Source organism: Cucurbita pepo, chromosome 1 (assembly GCF_057944985.1).
Source record: "Cucurbita pepo subsp. pepo isolate OVF chromosome 1, ASM5794498v1, whole genome shotgun sequence".
Classification (NCBI taxonomy): domain Eukaryota; kingdom Viridiplantae; phylum Streptophyta; class Magnoliopsida; order Cucurbitales; family Cucurbitaceae; genus Cucurbita; species Cucurbita pepo.
The window spans coordinates 16,607,572-16,627,898 of record NC_141798.1 but is presented as its reverse complement, the minus strand read 5'-3'; the positions used below and the strand labels follow the sequence as shown (position 1 = coordinate 16,627,898).

Below are 20,327 nucleotides of genomic sequence, written 5' to 3'. Positions count from 1 at the left end.
TTTTTTTTTTTAGATTTTGTTATTTTGTTCCGTCTTAATGTTGATGATGATTTAAATAATCATGTAGCTCAAATTACAAATACGTCCGTGGAACCTAATTCGAAAAAACATTAAGAACTATCACCTCATCTTTCGAGAAACGTGTCCAAAAAACTGTTGCACATTGGAAGCACTGTTTTTTTTTTTTTTTTCTATTGCGCGAAAGGAAATTTTAATAAAGCTTGTTGCTCGAAGTATTCAAATTCATGCAAGTCTTCTCGTGTTCCAATCGTGGACTCGAAGGTCAAGGACATCCCATCTCACTCAATGTCTTTACTTGAGAAAATGAGGTTCAAATCATAATCACCAGTCCTATTTGTCGAACACGAGAAGATTCTATGTCAGATTCCGTAGTCATTTGAAGCATAAATGAAAATAGTGAGAGGCGTGGTATGTCAAAACGTCTTCTCGTTGCTACCCTTTTCTCGAGCACCTACACATTCTCGCTCTGCAACACTGAGCAAAAAAACGTAACCAAATCATAAAGATCGAATCGAAAACTTCAAAACTATTGATGAACATCAAGGCACTCCACATTCCAAGTTAGCCTTCCTATTGATATTGATCAGAAGAATTGTTTTCAGGCACATACACACACAAGCTTGAACAAGACAGCAGCATAGCAACTACTCAATAACTTTACTCACTCACTTCAATTTTTGGTCAAGTTCTTAAGGCTGCTTGTTATATATATATATAGATATATATATATATATATATATATATATATATATATATATATATATATATATAGGGGGAGCTGATTCTTCCTCTCCTGTTGACCCCACAAATACAAAATCATCTGCCTTCTATGTACAACTCAAAATAGCAGAAAATATGATCATTTTTTTACCTCTGTACTACAGAGGAGGGGTTCCTGAGCTACTTTCAAATGCTAAGAGACACCATTACTGTTGTTGGCTGCCATTTTCAGCTTCTTCTGGGATCGGTGTCAGCTCTCCGCCGACGTTTTTGTTCTCGTTTTCCTCTGATGCTGTGTTACGATCTCGGGGTTTACCTGAACGAGGCTTCCTGAAGTACTTCGCCACGAACATTTCAGCCATGTCGGGATACTTGCCTTTAATGAAATTGTCGAGGCATTTGCGATATGAAAAGTCCTCTTTATGACCGTCGGTTGATACAACGTAAAAGCACCTGCTTTCCTGAAAACTACTGTGCCGACTAACCTGTCGAGTTTAAGCGCTAAACGATGTAAGATATCGTCGATTGTACATTACAATGTATTTCAGCTCAGATTAGAAGCATACCATGAAGTGGTCAATTCCAGCTCCCATTTTTACAGCTTTGTCAGGATGGAAGTTGAATACACTCTGAAGTATAAAGGATTGATCTTCAGCAGACAGAGGATCCCCATCGTTGTACCTTCTCACAAAAATTCATGAGTGAAAATTTAAATAAAATGTCGTTGTTCAAGAACAAACTAAGAACATGAATCTAAATACATTAGCAGACGATTCGAGCAGCGTGTACAAACAAGAAAGAAACGGCACGAAAGTTCATGAAGAAGCTGATGAAAAACGTGTTAAGTGAAAGCATTTGGAGAGAAAAAGTACCCAGATTGATGCATTATTTTTCTGATGGATTGCATTATAGGTTCGATATCAGCAAGAATATCTTGTTCTTCGGTCGTAAACATATCCAACCGTTGTCCTGATGCAGTATATAATCCGCGTAAATTAGCATCGTCGCTCGTCATTCCAGGAGACTTTGGAGGACGGTTCTTCCTATTTTTCCACTCCCCGACGTTTCCTCCCCAACTTTTTGATCCTTGATTCTTCTTATTATCCCATCCATGTGAACTTGTCGAATCGCTCGAGTCAATATGAGAGCCCCAACCATGTGAAACTTCTGGCGATTTTTGTTGTTCCCAACCTGATGAAGTTTCTGGAGGTTTCTGATTATCAAAATGTTTATTTGAATCATCCTGAGATTCCTGACTGAACTCTTTAGGTGTTCTCTGGAGCTGCCCCCACGAACCCTGTGAGTGTGAGTCCTTCTGGGAGCCCCAACTTTGCGAGTCCTTCTGGGAGCCCCAGCTTTGCGAGTCCTTCTGGGAGCCCCAGCTTTGCGAGTCCTTCTGGGAGCCCCAGCTTTGTGAGTCCTTCTGGGAGCCCCGGCTTTGTGAGTCCTTCTGGGAGCCCCAACTTTGTGAGTCCTTCTGGGAGCCCCAACTTTGTGAGTTCTTCTGGGAGCCCCAACTTTGTGAAGCCTCCGTAGACTTCTGCTTCTCCCATGGCTTATCCATCTTCTTCTGAGAGTCCCAACCTCCTGAATCATTGGTAACTTGATCACACTCATGATTCGGTCCTTCATTTAACTCGATTCGGGATCCCCAGCCATGTCGATTTGATTCATTGTTAACATGTGAAGGTTTTTTAACTTCCCATGATTTCTGTTGCCCCCACGCGTCACTACCGTACTCTCCCTGGGATACCTCGGGTGGTTTCTGTTGATCCCAAGAATGATTGATGGCAACTGAATCACCATGCTCCACCACTTTGGATTGAAACTTATCCTTCGAGTCACCAGTCCTTTGAACGTCCCGGCCATCCCACCGATCAGACACCTTCTCTAGGTCCATTGATGCCTGGCCATCATTCCGGCCTGCTTCAGATTCATCACCATCTCCAGCATTCTTCCCCCAACCCCCTGCAGAACCCCAACCATTGCTATTGGGAGAAACTTCTTGCACATGGGCCTGCCATGGTTCAGCTTTATCCTTCGCTCGACTAGACCAATTATCTTCCGTTTTAGAAGTTCCTCTTGACCAAGCCTTATCATCCCATCCACCAGATTTAGACGCTATCTCGACCTTTTTATGGAAGGCGTCTTGTGTTTCAGCTTTATTGCTCTGCAAACCAGACCACACATTTGATTTTTCGGGCGCTGTTTCTCCTTCTTTAAAGCTATCGACATCTTTAGGTTTCGTCCCCCATGCAGCTGCACTATCCCAACCTCCAGTTTTTGGAGTATTCTTCGTGGAGGTAAAGGAATCTCGTTCGACTTCTTTTGTAGACCAGCCATTGTCATTTGAAGCCTTAGTAGCCTTATTTCCCCAGCTTGTTGTAGTATCCCAACCAGATTTTGAAGTGGTCACATCAGGGTCAACTTTTGTCCCCCAACCAGACCAGTCATTGTCTTGGGATGCCTTACTATTTTCATTACTTTCCCACTGCCCACCACCAGCGGAAGCAGCACCAAGAGAATGATTATCCAAACAGTGTTCAAATTCAGCACTGTCTTCAAAAACTGGCTTCTCAGAAGTAGAGAAGGGCTCTGGGGACAGAGTCAACTCGCCATATTCATCTTCGACCATTAGATCGTCGATCTCTACACCTAGACATGCAGACGTTGATTCTTCCGATTTACCACTTCTCACCATGTGTAAAAAGTTATAAACATCTACAACATCAGCTTGTTTCGATCCTAACTAAAAAATAGAGAGAAAAAAACGAGTGTGAATGAGTTGAACAATAAAAACGATCATAAAGGGACGACGACGACAACAACAACAACAACCGCTACCTCTTTTTGGTCCCAGAGGATGTCAAACTTTGATCCAGTACCAACAGCAACATGTTTACCCCAAGAACAAGATGCCACTATGCTTGATAAAGAATCCTTATGACATTTTGTAGCAGCTCTCTCAAAACATCTTCTTGGTGTCTGTAAATCCATAGAGCAAATTGTATGACCGGTAGAGTATCAACAATTAACAAAAAGGCAACTAAAAATCATTTGGTTTTCGAGAGAGAAAGAACGAGAGGGGCTTACAAACAACGTTGCTTCTGTAAACGGTACTTGGATATTCAACGCACGAGATAATGCTTTATATCCACCTGAATTGAAGCCAATCATATTTCCTGTGCATGTCATACTGTTCGCCAGCAGAATAAGATGATCTCCGAGTACACCTTTTGAAACCATTGACACCGACTTCGAAAGCCGCTGCATATAAAACATCTCATGTATCATTTTCTTCAATATTCGTCATTCAACTCTTTTTTCGACATTAGCCCTTTAATTCTTTCCTATGAAGTTCCCTATAATGCAGGACTTTTCCATTCTACAGAAAAAGGTTTCAATAGAAGTACTTTGTTGGGACAGAAAGGAGCATATATTCCTCGTACCTGAATCGTTTGATCAAAAGCGCACGAAATGCCAAGCAGTTTTTGAACTTGTTTAATTGCATAAGGAACAGATCGTCTAGTATCAATCAAATGAATTATAGGAAGGCAGCAGTCCAGCACGTTCCTCCATGCATCACCGTCTTCTTTCACGGCCGATTTTTCTAGACAGACATCCAAGGCTAGTTCGCCATCCTGCCACCTGGAAGGATTTCTTTCCCAACTTGTTGAATCTGAACTAATCCAGATCACGTTTGCAGAACTGATCCGAGGGTCACCTGTCAAAATGGCGAAAAAGATGTCGGGAAAAAAAATTGAAGCACAAATAAATTTGTGTCATTTAAAACTCTTTGAACTTCAAATTTGTGAAAAGACTCGACATAAAGTAAATTCTTCGAACTTAAACTCCTATGCACTAGTGTCGAGGTTAAGCTTCGATTTCATACTGTGAAACTAGTTTTAATAAGGTTGTGCCAGGTATTTCTCAATAATCTGAGTTCACACACGAAAGCAGTGTCCGCACTTGTTCGTGGAGTCTAGAAGTTAAGACATGGTCCTACTTATATGATTTGATCAAGCTTTCACTGATTTCCTATATTAAATTGATTAACCAACTTAAGTCGGTTGGCCTTTGACTTGGCAATTTCTTGAAAGCTTGAGTGGCCTATAATTTGGTTTTACCTTTCTAAGTGTCCACATCTCGTACTTGCAATAACAAAGGTATAAGAGCAATAATTTAGATCTATTGGTTAAATTTGAGTAGGAGTCAGAAAATGTTGAGTTGGAACCCAAAAAATATCGACAAATTTGAAAGGAAAGTTGTGACAGCCCCAGCCCCAGCCCCAGCCCCAACCCCAGCCCCAGCTCACCGCTAGCAGATATTGTCTGGTTTCGCCCATTATGTATCATCGTCAATCTCATGATTTTAAAGCACGTCTATTAGGGAGAGGCTTCCACACCCTTATAAGAATGCTTCATTCCCCTCTCCAACCGATGTGGGATCTCACAATCCACCCCCCAGGGACACAAAGTCCTCGTTGGCACATCACTCAGTGTCTGACTCTCATACCATTTGTAACAGCTCAAGCCCACTACTAGCAGATGCTGCTCACTTTGGCCCGTTACGTATCGTCGTCAGCCACATGGTTTTAAAACGTGTTTACTAGGGAGATGTTTCCACACCGTTATAAAGAATATTTCGTTCCTTTCTCCAATCGATGTGAGATCTCACAATCCACCTCCCTTGGAGGCCTAACGTCCTCACTAGCACACTGCCCGATGTTTAGCTTTGATACCATTTGTAATAGCCCAAGCTCACCGCTAGCAGATATTATCCCCTTTAAGGAAAGCCCAAAGAAGACAATATATGTTAGTAGTGAGCTTAGATTTTTACAAAAACATTAAACTAAAACAGATATAACTTAAAAGGTAAGAGTAAGTACGGCGAACAATAAATACATTTTCCCTCGTTACCCATCAACTTCGAATCTTCAAGCAAATGAAACTTCAAATCCTCACATAGACGTGCGTACTAATCCATCTAGTGTACAGCCACTCTTTAGTGCTTATACCACAGACAGTAGTATTCAATCTTGTTAACCTTCCACGCGCAATTCGAATTACCCGTGTTTTTTAGAAAATAGTACAGGTTTGTAAAATTTCCAAGCACCTCAATCAAATATAGAATGGATAAAAGAAAGTGATATACCCTTGATGATTGTTTCTGAAAGCAGTGGAAAGACTACGTCAGCAAGGATGTGGGAAGTTCTCTCCAAATGAACATCTCTTGTCTCAAGCCAGAATGTTAAACATGGCATATCAGTCCTCTCTTCTCCATTCCGTTGATGAAAAGAGCAGTGTTCGCTGCCAAATGCATCAAAAATAAAATATTACTTTTAACCTCTTAATTTTTCGGATGTACTACGCCCCGTATCGAGTGTATGCGAAGCATTAATAATAAAACCCAACAGAAAAGGTCTACCAAGATATTTACTAAAAAGTAAACAGAAATATGGCCAAAAATGATGAGAACTCAGCATTAAAATCGATACTTCAAATAGTTATAGATCTCGTACATGACAAGAAGACCAGCAGTAGGTAATACTGTGAAAATTTGAAGGACGATGGATTAGTTCGAATCAAATAAACTCAAACCCGAGGGAGGGGCTACCCTGTATCATTTGTTTCAGCAGCCCAAGTTAACAATAATTCAAGTACTGCTATCCAGGCCTAATACAGAATACCTCGGATGTAAAATTCATCTTCTTCCACATTCGTTAGAGAGTGACACGAAGGTTGGGACTAGAATGTGTGAGAGAGAGATTTGAGAGGAGGTTGAAGGGCACTCCAGCATCGTGTGAGAGCGAGATTTTGTAACAGCCCAAGCCCACCGCTAGTAGATATTGTCCGCTTTGGCCCGTTACGTATCGTCGTCAGCCTCACGGTTTCAAAACACGTCTGTTAGGGAGAGGTTTTCACACCCTTATAAAGATTGTTTCGTTCTCCTCTCCAACTGGTGTGGGATCTCACAATCCACCCCCCTTGGAGGCCCAGCATCCTTGCTGGCACACCGCTTGGAGTCTAGCTCTAAAACCATTTGTAACAGCCCAAACCCACCACTAGCAGATATTGTCCGCTTTTGTCCGTTACGTATCGTCGTCAGCCTCACAATTTTAAAACGCGTCTATTAGGGAGAGGTTTCCACACCTAAGGAATGTTTCGTTCTCCTCTCCAACCGATGTGAGATCTCATAGATTTGAGAGGAGGTTTGGTTCAATTTAGGTCACTTTTTAAACAACTAAACCAAATCAAACTCAAAAAGTCAGTTGTTTTATCTGAAAAGACGGAGAAGCTGAAAGATTTGACCCTTTGATTTTGCTCTTTCCAAAGAATTTAAAAGAAAGCCCCGATGAGATTCTTTCATAGCCAAATTTTCACATCCTTGAAGGGGTGGAGCGACATAGTTGTATAGAGGACACTCTTTACCTCCTGGAAGTTAAATACCAACCAAAGGCTTTGAGAACCCCATTCTAGAAGTTGCAAGCATGAAGGCAGTGAATGAAAAATGACTCCGTTATTCACCATTTTCTTTGCAGATAGGGCACCAGCTTGGGGACAACGCCAAATAAGGCATTCTTCTTTGTAGGTTTTCTCTGGTACTGATGGCTTTGTGTGCAATTTCCCAAAGGAAAAAAATTTGCCCTTTTTTAGTACCTTTCTTTCCAGACTTCTTGGACCAATGTAGATTCCAGAATAGCCCTTCCCCCCTCAAGTATCAGACAGCAAGGATTTTGTGGTGAAGGATCCATCCAACTAAGGAGCCATTTCAAAGAATCCTCTCCCAATGAGTGGACTGCTGCAGCGAGCTCTAGGCTCAATTCAGCCCACTCAACAGCTACCTCATCCTTTAAATTTCTTCTAAGATGTAAATCTCAGAAACTATTTTCCACATTCCATACTTCATTAACCAGAGCCGAGTTACAAAGTGAGAGCCTATAACGAAGTGGATAGCGCAAGGCAAAGGGTGAGTTTTGACCCAAGAATCAGTCCAGAAGAGAGTATCACCTCCATCCACCGCCTGATCTTTGGTCTTTAGTGTGGCTTTGTTGTGGTTATTTTGTGTTTGTTGATCTTTTTGTCTAGTTGGAACTTCGGTTCTTTTTGTAACTTTTTGGTTGTTGTTGGCCTCTTTTGCTTTACTTTTGGTCCTTTTTTCACTACCTCATGGAGTTTATCTCCCTCAACATAGTTCGTCGCTTTTCATTTATTCAACGAGAATTTTTATTTCTTGTTCCAAAAAGAAAATGAAAGTCGTAAGGATGTAGTTAACTTAGTCTCTGGACTCTTAAAACTATTTTCTTATATAGCTACTCCTTCAAGTTTGTTGACCGATTGCCAAAGGTTCCTATAAGCCACACAGTCCTAAACATACCTTGTCTATGTTCTCTTATTTTTAATTGAAACAAAGGTAGGGACGGAGAAAGAGGGAAACCCAATGCAATTTTTTCTGATTGAAAACTAAGGAAAAGCATACTCCAAAAAATGAAGCAAAGGAATAGTCTAGGGGCTGGTGGGGGAACCCACGCCCAAAGAGCTATCCAAAAAGAGCCTTCCAATTGGGAAACTAAATAGACAGGGTTTTGAGCTATATCGATCTAAAACATAAAAATCATTTTTACAAATATTGGCAATTTGTTTAAAAACTAGTTCAAGCGCACTTAAACGCTTGGTAATTTGTGAACTTCAGTTTTATTGTCGTGAGAATCCAAAGTGGAATCATATAAATTTTCGATTTATACGTGGCATACATACATAATATGTACATTAAAACTAACCTGATAAAGAATCGTACTGCAGGAGCAAGTTTCTTCTTCTTCTTTTTAAAAGAACTGATAGTCTCTTGGCATCTTCGTAAAACGTCAGCCATGTTTATCCTCAATTCTTCCAGCAGCACCTGTTAAAGAAAGCTCTACTAACCGTGCAACACGTACGAAATAAAAAGGAACTTGGTGATAAGAAAATAAGTAAAAAGAATACAAATTCCGACCTGGTTAAGATGCACATGGCTGACAAGCCCTGGACCAAGCGCTGAGGGAGTTGGTTGTCTGTTATATCTGAAATAAGGAACATGCAGGCAGGAACGTTTGTAAGAGCAATTATCAACAATTGAACTATCTTCTCTCTTCTCTCTCATGAATAAATAAGAACATAAACACCGTTTTTTGTCAGAACAAGACGATGTTATTAACGCTGACAAGTACAGGAAAAATTCGAAAGGATATCTTATCCTCCATATAGAAGATTACAGAACATAGAACCGCTATCGGACAAAAGGACATGATCCATTACAAAATTTTATTTTCGTCGAACAACCAGAAATTCGGTAAAAAAATCAATAAAACTACAAAACAGGACAATTGAACTGGTTATAACAAATAAAATATGCGATCATAAGCAAAGTAAAAACAGAAGCAAACAAAGAATAACAAAGGTGCAAGAAGGGAACATACTCTATCATGAAATCCATTGCGACATCTTTAAGCGTGACTTTCTTAAGATGACTCTTAACCACATATGCTGCATTTTCATTGCAATGTTTTCTACCACAATCACAGTTGTTTAGATATAATATCACCCGACGATCTACAGGCTCGTTCTTAAAACCGACCTTACAAAGAAGAATTTCCTGCCAGAAAAAAGGGAAAAAATTATCAACCACACAGAAATAGGCTGAAATTTTGGTGCAGTGGAAGACAACAAATTTCTCAGTGAATTGAGCAAAAAGATAATTATCGATGGTATAGAGAATGATAATCACCTTCATCATGTCCCATGAGGAATTGCTACTGGGAGTAGAATCAAGAACTGCCTTATAAGCAGGAGTTGACATGGCAGTAGCTGCTAGAACACCAACCGGTTCACCAGGAGGGAATAAACCATAAGGCTTCATCATTCCGGCTTTTATTCCATACTCAAGTTGAATGATGGAATTGCTACAAACATTCCTCACAGTACCATCATAACAAATTACAACATCTCGAAGGATGGCCATCAAGTTCTTGAAAAGAGTTCCAGGTTCAGTAAGCCCTCTCGATGAACGTACCATTACCTCTCTTGTGGAAATTGAATGGACCATTTCCTCGTACGGATCTAATCCATGGAAAAAACAGCCTTTGACCAATCCAAATTCAGCAGAAGGATAGTCATTTTTATCAGAAGAATATCGATTGTGAAACAGAGAGGCTACATCATCTATCAATGTCTTGGAATAAAATTTTCCCTTGTCAGAAAGCTGCAATCCAAGAAACCCAATTTGTTGAACCACCTTGTTAATAGCAGCATCACTTTTGGAGTCGAATAACTTCCCCAATGAAGATAACTTTAAGATAAAGTTCGTAAATGGAACCTTGACCGATCGTATGTGATTCTCTAACTGCAACTCTACCAGCTCATTGAAGGATGACCTTAACTGATACAGCAAAGGTGATATTACTTGAATATTCTTTTGAAGAGCTTGTAAAAATGCCATGGGCATGGAATAATCATCCAAGCTAACACTGAAACCTTCTGAAAATACATGTTCCATCAATAACGGCTGTAAAGAATCAAAAAATCTCATAACCTCTTCAGGACCCTTCTGAAAAAAAATTGACGTCACAATTTCATTGATTAATGATGGCATAGCATCTCTATCAAAGTCAAACTTAAGAAAATCACTGTTTTTAATCAAGTAACTATCCCCATGACAGTCAAAACAAGCAGGCAACACAGTTTGAAGTATCTGCAAAGCAGTCCAATGAAGAGTATTAGAACGAACTCCCAACAAGGCAGGAGGTGGCAGAGATGAAGTAACAAACATAGCCAGTTGCTGCGCTGCAGCTTTGCCCAAGAAATATTTCCTGAACATCATCTTGAGAGACAACAATGAATCATTAGCCAACTGCAAATTAAGGTTCCCACTATGAGAGCTAAGCAGCTGCTTTTCCACAGAGAAAAGTCCCAACACCTCAGCTTTTGCTGCAATGGACTGGGGATAAAATAGGTGAATACAATCACCATCAAAATCTGCACCCAAGGGTCCACAAATTAGAGGGTTGATCTTGACTGTATGGTCATCGTGCAGATACACCCTCAGGGCTTGCAAAGAATGTTTATGAGTAGTTGGCGGTCGATTAATGAAAACAATGTCTCCATCCATGATCCGCCGATGAACTATTTGACCAGGTTTCAGATATGTATGGCCCATTGAACCTTCACGAAGTGAATAGGCAGAAGAACCATCTCTATAGGTTAAACATAATTTCTTATCCACCAGTTCCTGTAAATATTTTATGTTATGCACACTAACTCTCTCCTCGAATGTGATCCTTTGGGCAACTTCAAAAGGCACACCAATTTCATTAACTAGTTTGTAAGCATCCCCGGTAATCACACTGCGGGAAGAGAAACCAGAGCCTTTCCGAATAAACAGAGTTCTCATTTTCTCAAGCCAGGCTTTAGTGGAAGGATCATTTAACTCTTTATTTACACCATATCTTGCATCTATGCCACGAGATGCCTTAACAGTCCCCCTAACTTGGAGATATTGATCAACGGCCATTTGCAAGTCATTAGCTTCTACTTCATGAGCTTCAAAGTTTGGAGCACCAGACCTAGAACCTTTGATGATTTCCACTTGCTTAAGAACTTTCTTGAGCATTAAAACAGCTGGATCCTAGGTAATAACACAAAAGTAAACTACAAGTAGAATCTAGTAATAAAACTATCAATAACAATATGTTCAATAAAATTTAAATAAATAAATAATCCCAGCCAGTCTACCCGCCCTGAGATCTTACCGAAGACATGATCGTAACACCATCAGAAATTTCTGGTACAGACAAACAGTTGGGAGGGACTGGTAAATATTGCAAGACATATCCATCCTGAGGATAATAACCTTTGCCAGCAAGCTTTTTTCTGGTCTCATTGGGAATTTTTTTTAGCATTTCCTTCACCTGTCAATTTTTTCCAAAGCCCACAGTGAGTACATATCAATGGCAATAGCAAGCATATACAATTTTCTTTTTTTCTTTGGCAGGCCAGGAGGTGGGGGGAGGGTTTATTCTCTGTAGAACAGCTGTACATAAATGAAACATAATTGAAATGCAAGCTCAATTATCAACATCTACAACCAAGCATTCGAGTTGAAATATCCAATTTTTACCAAGATTTTCTCCCCCATTAGTCAATGTATTTCTTTCATAGTTTCCTTCTCTATTTATCCAGCAAATCTTTAGCGTTAAATCATTTTATATAATTATTTTCTCTCTCTCATACATGGACATAATTATTCCCTTCATTCTTTTTTCAATAAGAACCAAGATTTTTAGGCTCAATTTTCTCAAGAGCTTACTTATGACCTATTTGTAAGGAGAGGAATTCCTGAATATTCAAGGACAGAGCTTACTTCGATAGCCTGTTTGAATCTTTGTCGCTTTGGCTTTCTCTTGGTATAAATTGTCATCATGATTTAGTAACTATAGTTTATCTTCTCATAGAGTCTAATGGAAGAGTATTTTGTAATTTTCTTTGGATAAGGGAGCTCATCCCTCTCCTTTTTGTAATTTCTTTCATCGACAAAATACCATTATCCACAAAAAATAAGAAACAAAAGTAAAAAAATTAAGAGCATACGATAGACATTCAACAAAAGAATCCAACCAAACAAGAAAGAGTTCATCCAGAAGCACAGATAATTACAGAAATTTTTTAAAATTGACATACAAAGAGGGGGAAATAAACCAAGAAAGAGATCAAACCTCTCCCCAAAACCTCTCAGTCCCTCTAAAAAAACCTTAATGTTCCTCTCAACCAAACTATTCCACAAAACGACTAAAAGAAACAAGCATGCCAAAGGTGAAAGAACTCAGTCTGTCACAGGCGAAAGTTGCCCTTGCAACATATAACAACAATATCTATTCCACGTCAAACAAAGTGGAGAGAACGTCTTTTGACTCACAAAATTTATTTGTATCAATAAATTATTACAATAATTGAAAAAATATACTACCATCAAATATTTATTAACAAGCAATGATTTGTTCAATGAAGTACATCACTAGTTACATAACACAATGGCATCGGTAGGTATCTTTGCACCTAACATCACCAAGGACCTTCACCAAGAGAAGTCCTGGAATTATTTGGCACCACTTGTTTTTGTCACATGTGTCTCACATCTATCTATCCGGATCCCATTTTCTCAATATTCATTCGTTCTTCTCTTTGACAAGGCTAGAGGCCTAGGAAGGTTGGAAACTTCGCTTAATAAGTGGGGTCTAGATGGTTCACACATCATTCTAAAAATAAATTACTTTTGAGATTCATATCAATATATATATATATATATACATATATATATATACAGATACTTTTAGCATCAATGTCAACCCGAAGTCTTTCTAATAAACTTTCCTGGCCAATATAGATATCGTATCTTATTTTTTGTATCCCTCACTCTGTTAGCATTTTCTTAGGGTGGGAATGGGGGTAGGACTGGGGGTGGGGATGGGGGGACAAGATATCCTTGGATGAAATTTACAAAAGATAAGGAAGGAAAAGGCCTTCCAACCACCCCAAATTTGAATTATGAATAACATCTCCATCAATCTAAGTCTTTGATGTAGGCTTAAGCTTGTTCAAGGGTTGGTTCTTTATTACAGTTCTTTTACCGTTTAAAGGTAACTTTTGTTACTGTGGTTTTTACAGTAATTTTATAGTTTAGTATTTTATCCTACCAACAAGTTGTTGGTTGGTTAAGAATTGGTTAGAGTTAAGCTTGTACAAATCGGCTGGTTCCGCCTATAATTTGATTAACTAGCTAACCATTGAATTTCTTGGAGAATTTGATACGTCAGTCTCCGTTAGTTTCTTAAGAACACGAAAAAATAATTTTTTAAAAAATAGGAACATTCCACAGGAAATTGAAAGTACATCTCACGGGAGTGCATACATACTCAAAAACATAGGAAAGAATTACTTGAATGGACACTGAAAATCAGTTCACCAAAGCTTACACAACCATGACTAAGAAATATAGGAATCAAAATGGGTCCGTATAATAGAATGAACAAATAATTCTCTAAAAACATAGGAATGAAAGAGATCTTAAGAGAAATGGAGGGCAGTGAGTATTAAACCTCGCAAGGGAGCAAAGTTCGAGTGAGATTATCACCATAACGAAAACCATATCTTTCTAAGAAATCCCAAAATCCTTCTCGTAGTGATGTCCTTGATGGTACTTTTAATTGCAAGTAAGTAGCACCATCTGATTTTTTTGCCTCTCGAATAGAAACTTGCGAAGCATCCTTCCAAAAGAAAACGAAGATGATTAGTAGGTGCAATGAAGAGAACTCAAACTAAAATCTTAAACAGCCAATAAAAACCAATTGCTAATCAGAGAAACATATTAAATTATAACATAGACCATAATACTTTGATCTTGATAAGAAAAAGTGGAAGACTACACGGACATACAGAGACACCAAAGCAAACAACAGCAAGAAAAACTGAACGAGTATTTACAAAAAAAAATTCAAAATAATAAAAATAAAAATAAAAGTCCAGACACTAAAACCCGAAAAGAAACATAGAATATAGTAAGGGACCACATATTACTATAAGATCTCTCAAACCTCCTAAAGATTCTATTACTTCTCTCATCCCATAAACTCCAAAGAATGCCCATCTCGTAGAACTCACTAAAGACTCTCCTCCATGATACCCTCCCAATTCGCTAGGAACAAAAAATCATGGAGAACTCATCTAGTCCTAGTCTTCGATCAAAACCAAAAACCATTTTCCTACAATCCTCCAAAGTGAAAGGCGAATTCAACGAAGCTTTGCCAAGAAGTTGGACGTCATCCATACAAAGAAGAGAAAAAGAATGAAATTCCTCCCTCAATGGCCTTGTCCCCTTTCAGGATCACACCAACCTCATCCTCAAGAACGCTAATAAAATTCTTGTTCCTTCTACCACTAGCAAGTCTATGGAAATAGATTGAACCTTGCCTTTTTGTCTCCAACTCACACTTTCCTTTTTGACAATCTTTGCAAACTTAGCTTTTAACGCCAACAGCTCTTCCTTAGAAGACTCACTACGTTTGTGGAGGTCATTTAGAATGCTGGTACTTTTGTTTGGAATGGTCATGTAAATTTGACTGGAGAGTTTCAGTTGCTTCTAGCTTAGTTCATACTGTATATACTGCTATGCGATTGTTTAAGGTCATCTTTTTGGATTATTCCAGAAACTTGAAGTTATTTGGAGTTTCCATTTTTGGTTGACTCAGTCCTATATTTGCTTAGAATCTTTTATAAGAAGTTGAAGATAGTGAAGGCTCCAGCTCAGCTTGGATACTTTTGGGGTGGGTTAGTTGTTTCTAGCTCGGTTCATCTCTTGGTTTATTTGGTTTGTTTCCACAAGATTACTATTCTCATCATGGTGTTCTCTCTTCAGGCCTCAGATTTTATATGTTATATGTCTTATTTGGGATGCTTTCTTATAATTGTTTTTGTATTCACTCCCTTGTGTGGAGTTTGTATCTTTTGATCACTAGACTCTTTTCTAAATCAATGAAAAGTTTTGCTTCAGGTTTAAGGAAAGAATCATCCTATGTTCCAAATCCCAAATTTCCATTTCAGCATTCCAAACATCAGCCACTGAAGTATTAATGTGATCGACCTCCAGCCACATCAAGTAACCAAACTTTATTGACATCAAGTAGCCAAACTTTCATGGCCTGTCTTCAACTCAATGAGAAACCTTTAATTAATTGTACAAGATAACAATAGCCGCCCAACTTTCCATCCTTCAAGTTTTTGCTTACAGAAACCTCCCCTGCAACCGAACTTTCCTACTGATAAATCTTTTCCTTTAAAACTTCAAAAACTCTAGGACATGGTTAACACCACAACAAATATCACGTGAAATGCACCCTCTGAAATACTAGTCATTACAATAGAACCAGAAAGGGAAGGGATAGTGCTGCAACGGAAAAACTTGCCAGACTCATGATAGTGCAATACAAATAAAACAGAACTAAAACAAGAAAATGAGTCAAAAGCTGATAAAGATAGCTTGAGCATGGCATTTTCTGTTTCTTTTCTTTGCGTCAATGAAAGGGTTTAAATTTCGTTCAGAAGAAGAGAGAAAAACAAATGAAAATGGTGTACTCACCTCACAGCATGATAACAATCTTTCAGCAAAACCAACATTCTTCGAGGGAAACTGAAGATAAAAGGCAAATATCCAATAAAAATCAAGCCATAGAAGTCAAAAATGAAAATAAATAAGAATAAAAGCCTGGCATGAGAAAAAGATTGTTTTCCCATCTTTTGTAAATTTCATTTCCTTTCCGAACAAAAAAAATAGTGGTTGAACCATTCTATATTTTTGGCAGTTTTTTCCTTCTCGACAGTGAGAAAGGCTATGATAGAGTTGTTAGTATGGGTCCTAGAATGTCAATATAGCAGACAAGCTTCAAAAAGCTACTACCAATAGCCATAAATCCATCAGTTCGTGTGCTAAGTATGAAGATACGAAAAGACCAAAATGACAACTACTAGTGTTTGTATGCTTGTAAATGTGTTCTCTTATTCGATCAGTTCAATTTATTTCAGGAAATGGACAAGACTCGACATATTTTACAGCTCTTTAGCAGTAACTAGATTTCATAGTCTGATTAGAATACTTGTTGCTTTTGTGTTCAGTTATAGAACTGATTTCTTATTCTTTACTATGGGTATCACAGGGTACAAGCCGCTTGTGTTTTTTTGCCATACCAATTAAATAAGGATTTGTGATCTAAATTATATTCATAAATCACATGGATAATTAGCCTGTCTGCTCAACAGTTGACATAAAGATAAAGTCAAGACTTAGACATGTTGGCACTAATCGTCAATAAAACAAATGTACAGATCGCTGGAAAGGAACTCCTAGATACCTTGTTTTTTTTCATTTTCAAGCACTTCAAACAGAGCAAGCTTAACATCTTCTTCAATTCCGTAATGTGATTGGGATGATAAATGGGAATTGGTAATTCGATATATCCAAAATGGCCTGAAAATTGGAAGATAACAAAAACGGTCAAGTTGTCTTCATGAATAAACGTCAAATTATCAATTAAGTAGATAAGCAGAAATACCTTCACACTTCCCAGGTTCAGAAGTACCACATGATTCACATTTACCATATTCAATTGGTAAACCAAGAAATGGATTTGAGAGCTGACTAGCATGGGTAATAGGGCAATCACTAATAGCTGCAATACACTACAAAAATAAAAAATAAAAAATAAGTAAACAGACAGAGCAGATAATCATGAAAAAGAAAAGAAAAGCACTGAATAAAGTTACTGTAAAATAGTCGATTGGTCCATAAAAAAATCTTAAAATACCTATTCTATTAAGTCACACAGACGTAGAAAATAATTCTATAGAATCATACATTGGAAGTATTAGAAAGAAAAGTTCATGGAGTATGATTAGTTAAGTGGAAGGATACATTGTTGACACGAAAATTTTAATTTTTTAAATGAAAAGCCTACCGTACTGAAATACATTTTTAGTTAAGTGGAAGGATACATTGTTTTTTTTTCTTTTCTTTTCTTTTCTTTTCATAGTTTAGTGAGCAAAAAAAACAAAGCTTATTGTTAAGGGAATGAAGAGAGACTAATGCTCAAAAGATACAAACTCGACAGGGGCATTCAAGCAGAGTATTGTCACTAGTAAAGTGCCCTTTGCTACCCCTGTCCACTAAGAGTCGACCGTTTCGTTGCTTAAATTTGTAGAGAGGAAAATAAATAAATAAATACAATTAACCAATGAGATCCCATTTCTCCTTTCCTTAATGATACTGTATGAGATATGATGAGTAAGATTGTTGGAACATGAGGCGGAATGGGGGTTGTCAGAAGGTTTCTCAGAGGGATGTCTATTAGGCTACATATAACTCACTTTGTGCTTGCAAAAGATGCACATTTTTTATTTTGAAACAACGAACAAAATTTTTCATCGAAGTAATGAAAAGAGACTGTAACGGGAACCTTATATATGAAAAATGAAACCATTCCAATTCAGACACAAGTCTTGGATGGAGTAATTTGCAAAATTTTTGGAACAAGAGCACTGTAATGAGGCCTTAGGTCCTGGATAGCGTAACTCGTAAGAGATTTGAAAAGCTGCATTTCTTTCTTTTTTTTCTTTTTTATTGGTAAGGAAGATTTAGCTTTCGTTTGCTGAATAGTGTTTTCCCTTTTTCTTAATAAATGAATTGGGAAGTTAGCATCAACTAAGATCATTGATGTTATAATTATAAAACATCAATTTGTAGGTCTATGAAGTTTAACAGCTTCTACTTACAATTTCTTGACCACTGGCCAATGCAAATCTTATTCCAACTATTTCCCCATCTAAAATAGAGGAGCAACAGGGTGCCTCCTCCATAACTTTCACAGTAACTTTCTTCTATTGCTGCAAAATTAAAAAATTAAAAAATTCATTAGCAAATATCTGGATTGAAAGATGAAACTACAGCCTAATGGGAATCAAAAGAGTAAAAATTGCGAGAATTTTTCTATCCACTAGTAGTTAAGAGAGAGTTAATGAAGAAAGCAACCAGATTAAAGGAACAGTAAAGTAAGTTTTCCATACAAGAACAGAAGGCTCCCTTATATTTACTTTCTATGTAGCTACAAGCTAGGCGAGAACGTTAAGACAGTCATTCTTGTATTTGAAAGAAACAAATCTTCATCGATAAAACGAAAATGCCACATATTAATACTGTAAAATGGAAACTCTTCAATCAAGAAGATTAAATGGCCAGTGTCACGGTGAGAACCTTAACCCTGACCTTTCAGATTAATTATGTGAGCATTTTGCATGGTATTTTCGTGATTCATTGTTTTTAACATCTGCAGGAGTGGAGGAGGAGGAGGCTAAGACCAACAAGGTAAGTGACCTTACTATCAGCTCGGTCAGAAGACTTGCCTTATGTATGACGACACATGCCTAGAGGTGTTGGCACGTGTAATTTATGCATTATTTGTTGTGATGTGCTGGCTAAATTATACTAACGACGTGTGATATTACGATGACGTAACTATGACGTTGTTTGACGATGATATGACATAATGACTAACAAGCGCCCTTAAACAAGCTTTAAGATGCTTATAGCTGAGTTCACCATTTCAAAAATGGAACTGCGAGCTGTAAATGTACCAGAAACTTTCCGTAGAGTTTGTCTCTCATATCATGCGTGGATTTGAAAGAATGTAGTAACCATTAGAAGAATAAGAACCTTACATTTTAAGCATATTAATTGTTACATACTCAAGAAAAACTAAGTCAACTGAGAGTGAAGCAGACGAGACAGAGCCCATTCCCCCACCCCCCCCCCCCCCCCCTTTTTTTTCTTCATTTTGGCAAAGAACAGAGTCCATTCTTGTTCTTCAACTTAAATAAACATGCAAAGCCACAGAGAAAGTAAACTAAGAACTAAAATTATAAACCCATAATCCCACAAAGATGTGAAATTGTATCCTTAGACAAAAACCCAGCCAGTTTTCCAACCAAAAATGAGCGAACAAAAAGGAAAAACAAGCAAACGGTCGTCCTACATGAGATGACTCAATCGCCCAATTTTCTCCCCGAATTCGTTCTCTCCAACAAAAATCAAACACCGAGAAACGAAAAAGAAACGAATAGGGCAAAATGTACCTGAATGGAAGAACTCGAAGGAGTTCAAAACCCTACAAGTAAGTCCCAAAAGAGTGGCAGTACCGGAACGCGCTACAGAAAGAGATTGTTCTATAGTGAGGGTTGTGTGTGTGTACCTTTACGAGGAAGACAATGGCGTTCAAGAACACCCAGTAGCTGCTTCGCTCCCTCGCTCCCTCGCTCGCCTGCTGCTCCTCTCTCTTTCACACTCCCTTCTCTTCACGCATTTCTTATATGCACTCTCTTCTAAGAACTCATTCAGCCATAGCACACCAAGAAATTAATCATCTTTTAAAAGGAAAAAAATGTCGCTTTATAGAGTTATACCCCATGAATTTTGAAGGGTGGCTTGTTCTCTTTTCCTGTAAGCTTCTATATTGGATTTGGCAAGGAATGGTTAGGGTGTTCAATGTTTCTAACTTACTTTGTTCTTAAATCTTCTCATTTTTGCCCTTAATCTATCAAAAATTTGTTGGGTTTTTTTTTTTTTTTTTTTTATTTACTCGATGTTAATGGATAAATCGGAGTTCGTTAACATACGGGTCGGACTATGTTGATGGGTACGTTGGATTCGTGCATCGAGTAGCATCGAGCTGGTGTGTTTATGAGTTTGACTCAAGGGTTGGACAGCTTCCTCTCGATGCTGGATTCTTAGTTTTTCACTGGAATGACTAGGAATATATTAATAAACGAGTTGGAGATCTCTAACGTATGAGTTGGACTATGTTGATCGGTTAGTTGAATTCGTGCATCGAGTAGCATCGAGCTAGTGTGTTAATGTGTTTGACTCAAGGTTGGACAGTTTCCTCTCGATGTTGTATTCTTAGTTTTTCACTGGAACGACTAGGAATGTATTAATAAACGAGTCTGAATCGCTAACAT

The 20,327-nt window shown here is 38.2% G+C and overlaps 1 protein-coding gene across 1 annotated transcript; it reads right to left on the bottom strand.

The window, feature by feature from the left end:
- Positions 1-573: 573 nt before the first annotated feature.
- NRPD1B (nuclear RNA polymerase D1B) lies at positions 574-19,837 on the bottom strand. The gene is made up of 18 exons (XM_023662137.2): positions 19,562-19,837; positions 18,090-18,200; positions 16,874-17,000; positions 16,673-16,788; positions 15,904-15,954; positions 13,868-14,035; positions 11,525-11,683; positions 9,505-11,400; positions 9,197-9,372; positions 8,734-8,800; positions 8,522-8,640; positions 5,896-6,050; positions 4,191-4,465; positions 3,835-4,008; positions 3,586-3,726; positions 1,614-3,490; positions 1,308-1,422; positions 574-1,226 (listed from the first exon to the last, which is right to left on the bottom strand). Exons 2-18 carry the CDS (start codon positions 18,171-18,173, stop codon positions 948-950), a joined length of 5,979 nt encoding a protein of 1,992 aa, XP_023517905.2. The 5' UTR covers positions 18,174-18,200; positions 19,562-19,837; the 3' UTR covers positions 574-947.
- Between the last annotated feature and the right edge of the window lie 490 nt (positions 19,838-20,327).

Bases quoted from the DNA above. Each gene is read 5' to 3' on its own strand.
- NRPD1B (XM_023662137.2), bottom strand. From the start codon at position 18,173: ATGGAGGAGGCACCCTGTTGCTCCTCTATTTTAGATGGGGAAATAGTT. The intron at 1,423-1,613 runs GTACTTTTTCTC...TTTTGTGAGAAG, and splicing joins AAAATAATGCATCAATCTGG to GTACAACGATGGGGATCCTC. The intron at 1,227-1,307 runs GTATGCTTCTAA...TAAACTCGACAG, and splicing joins CTGGAATTGACCACTTCATG to GTTAGTCGGCACAGTAGTTT.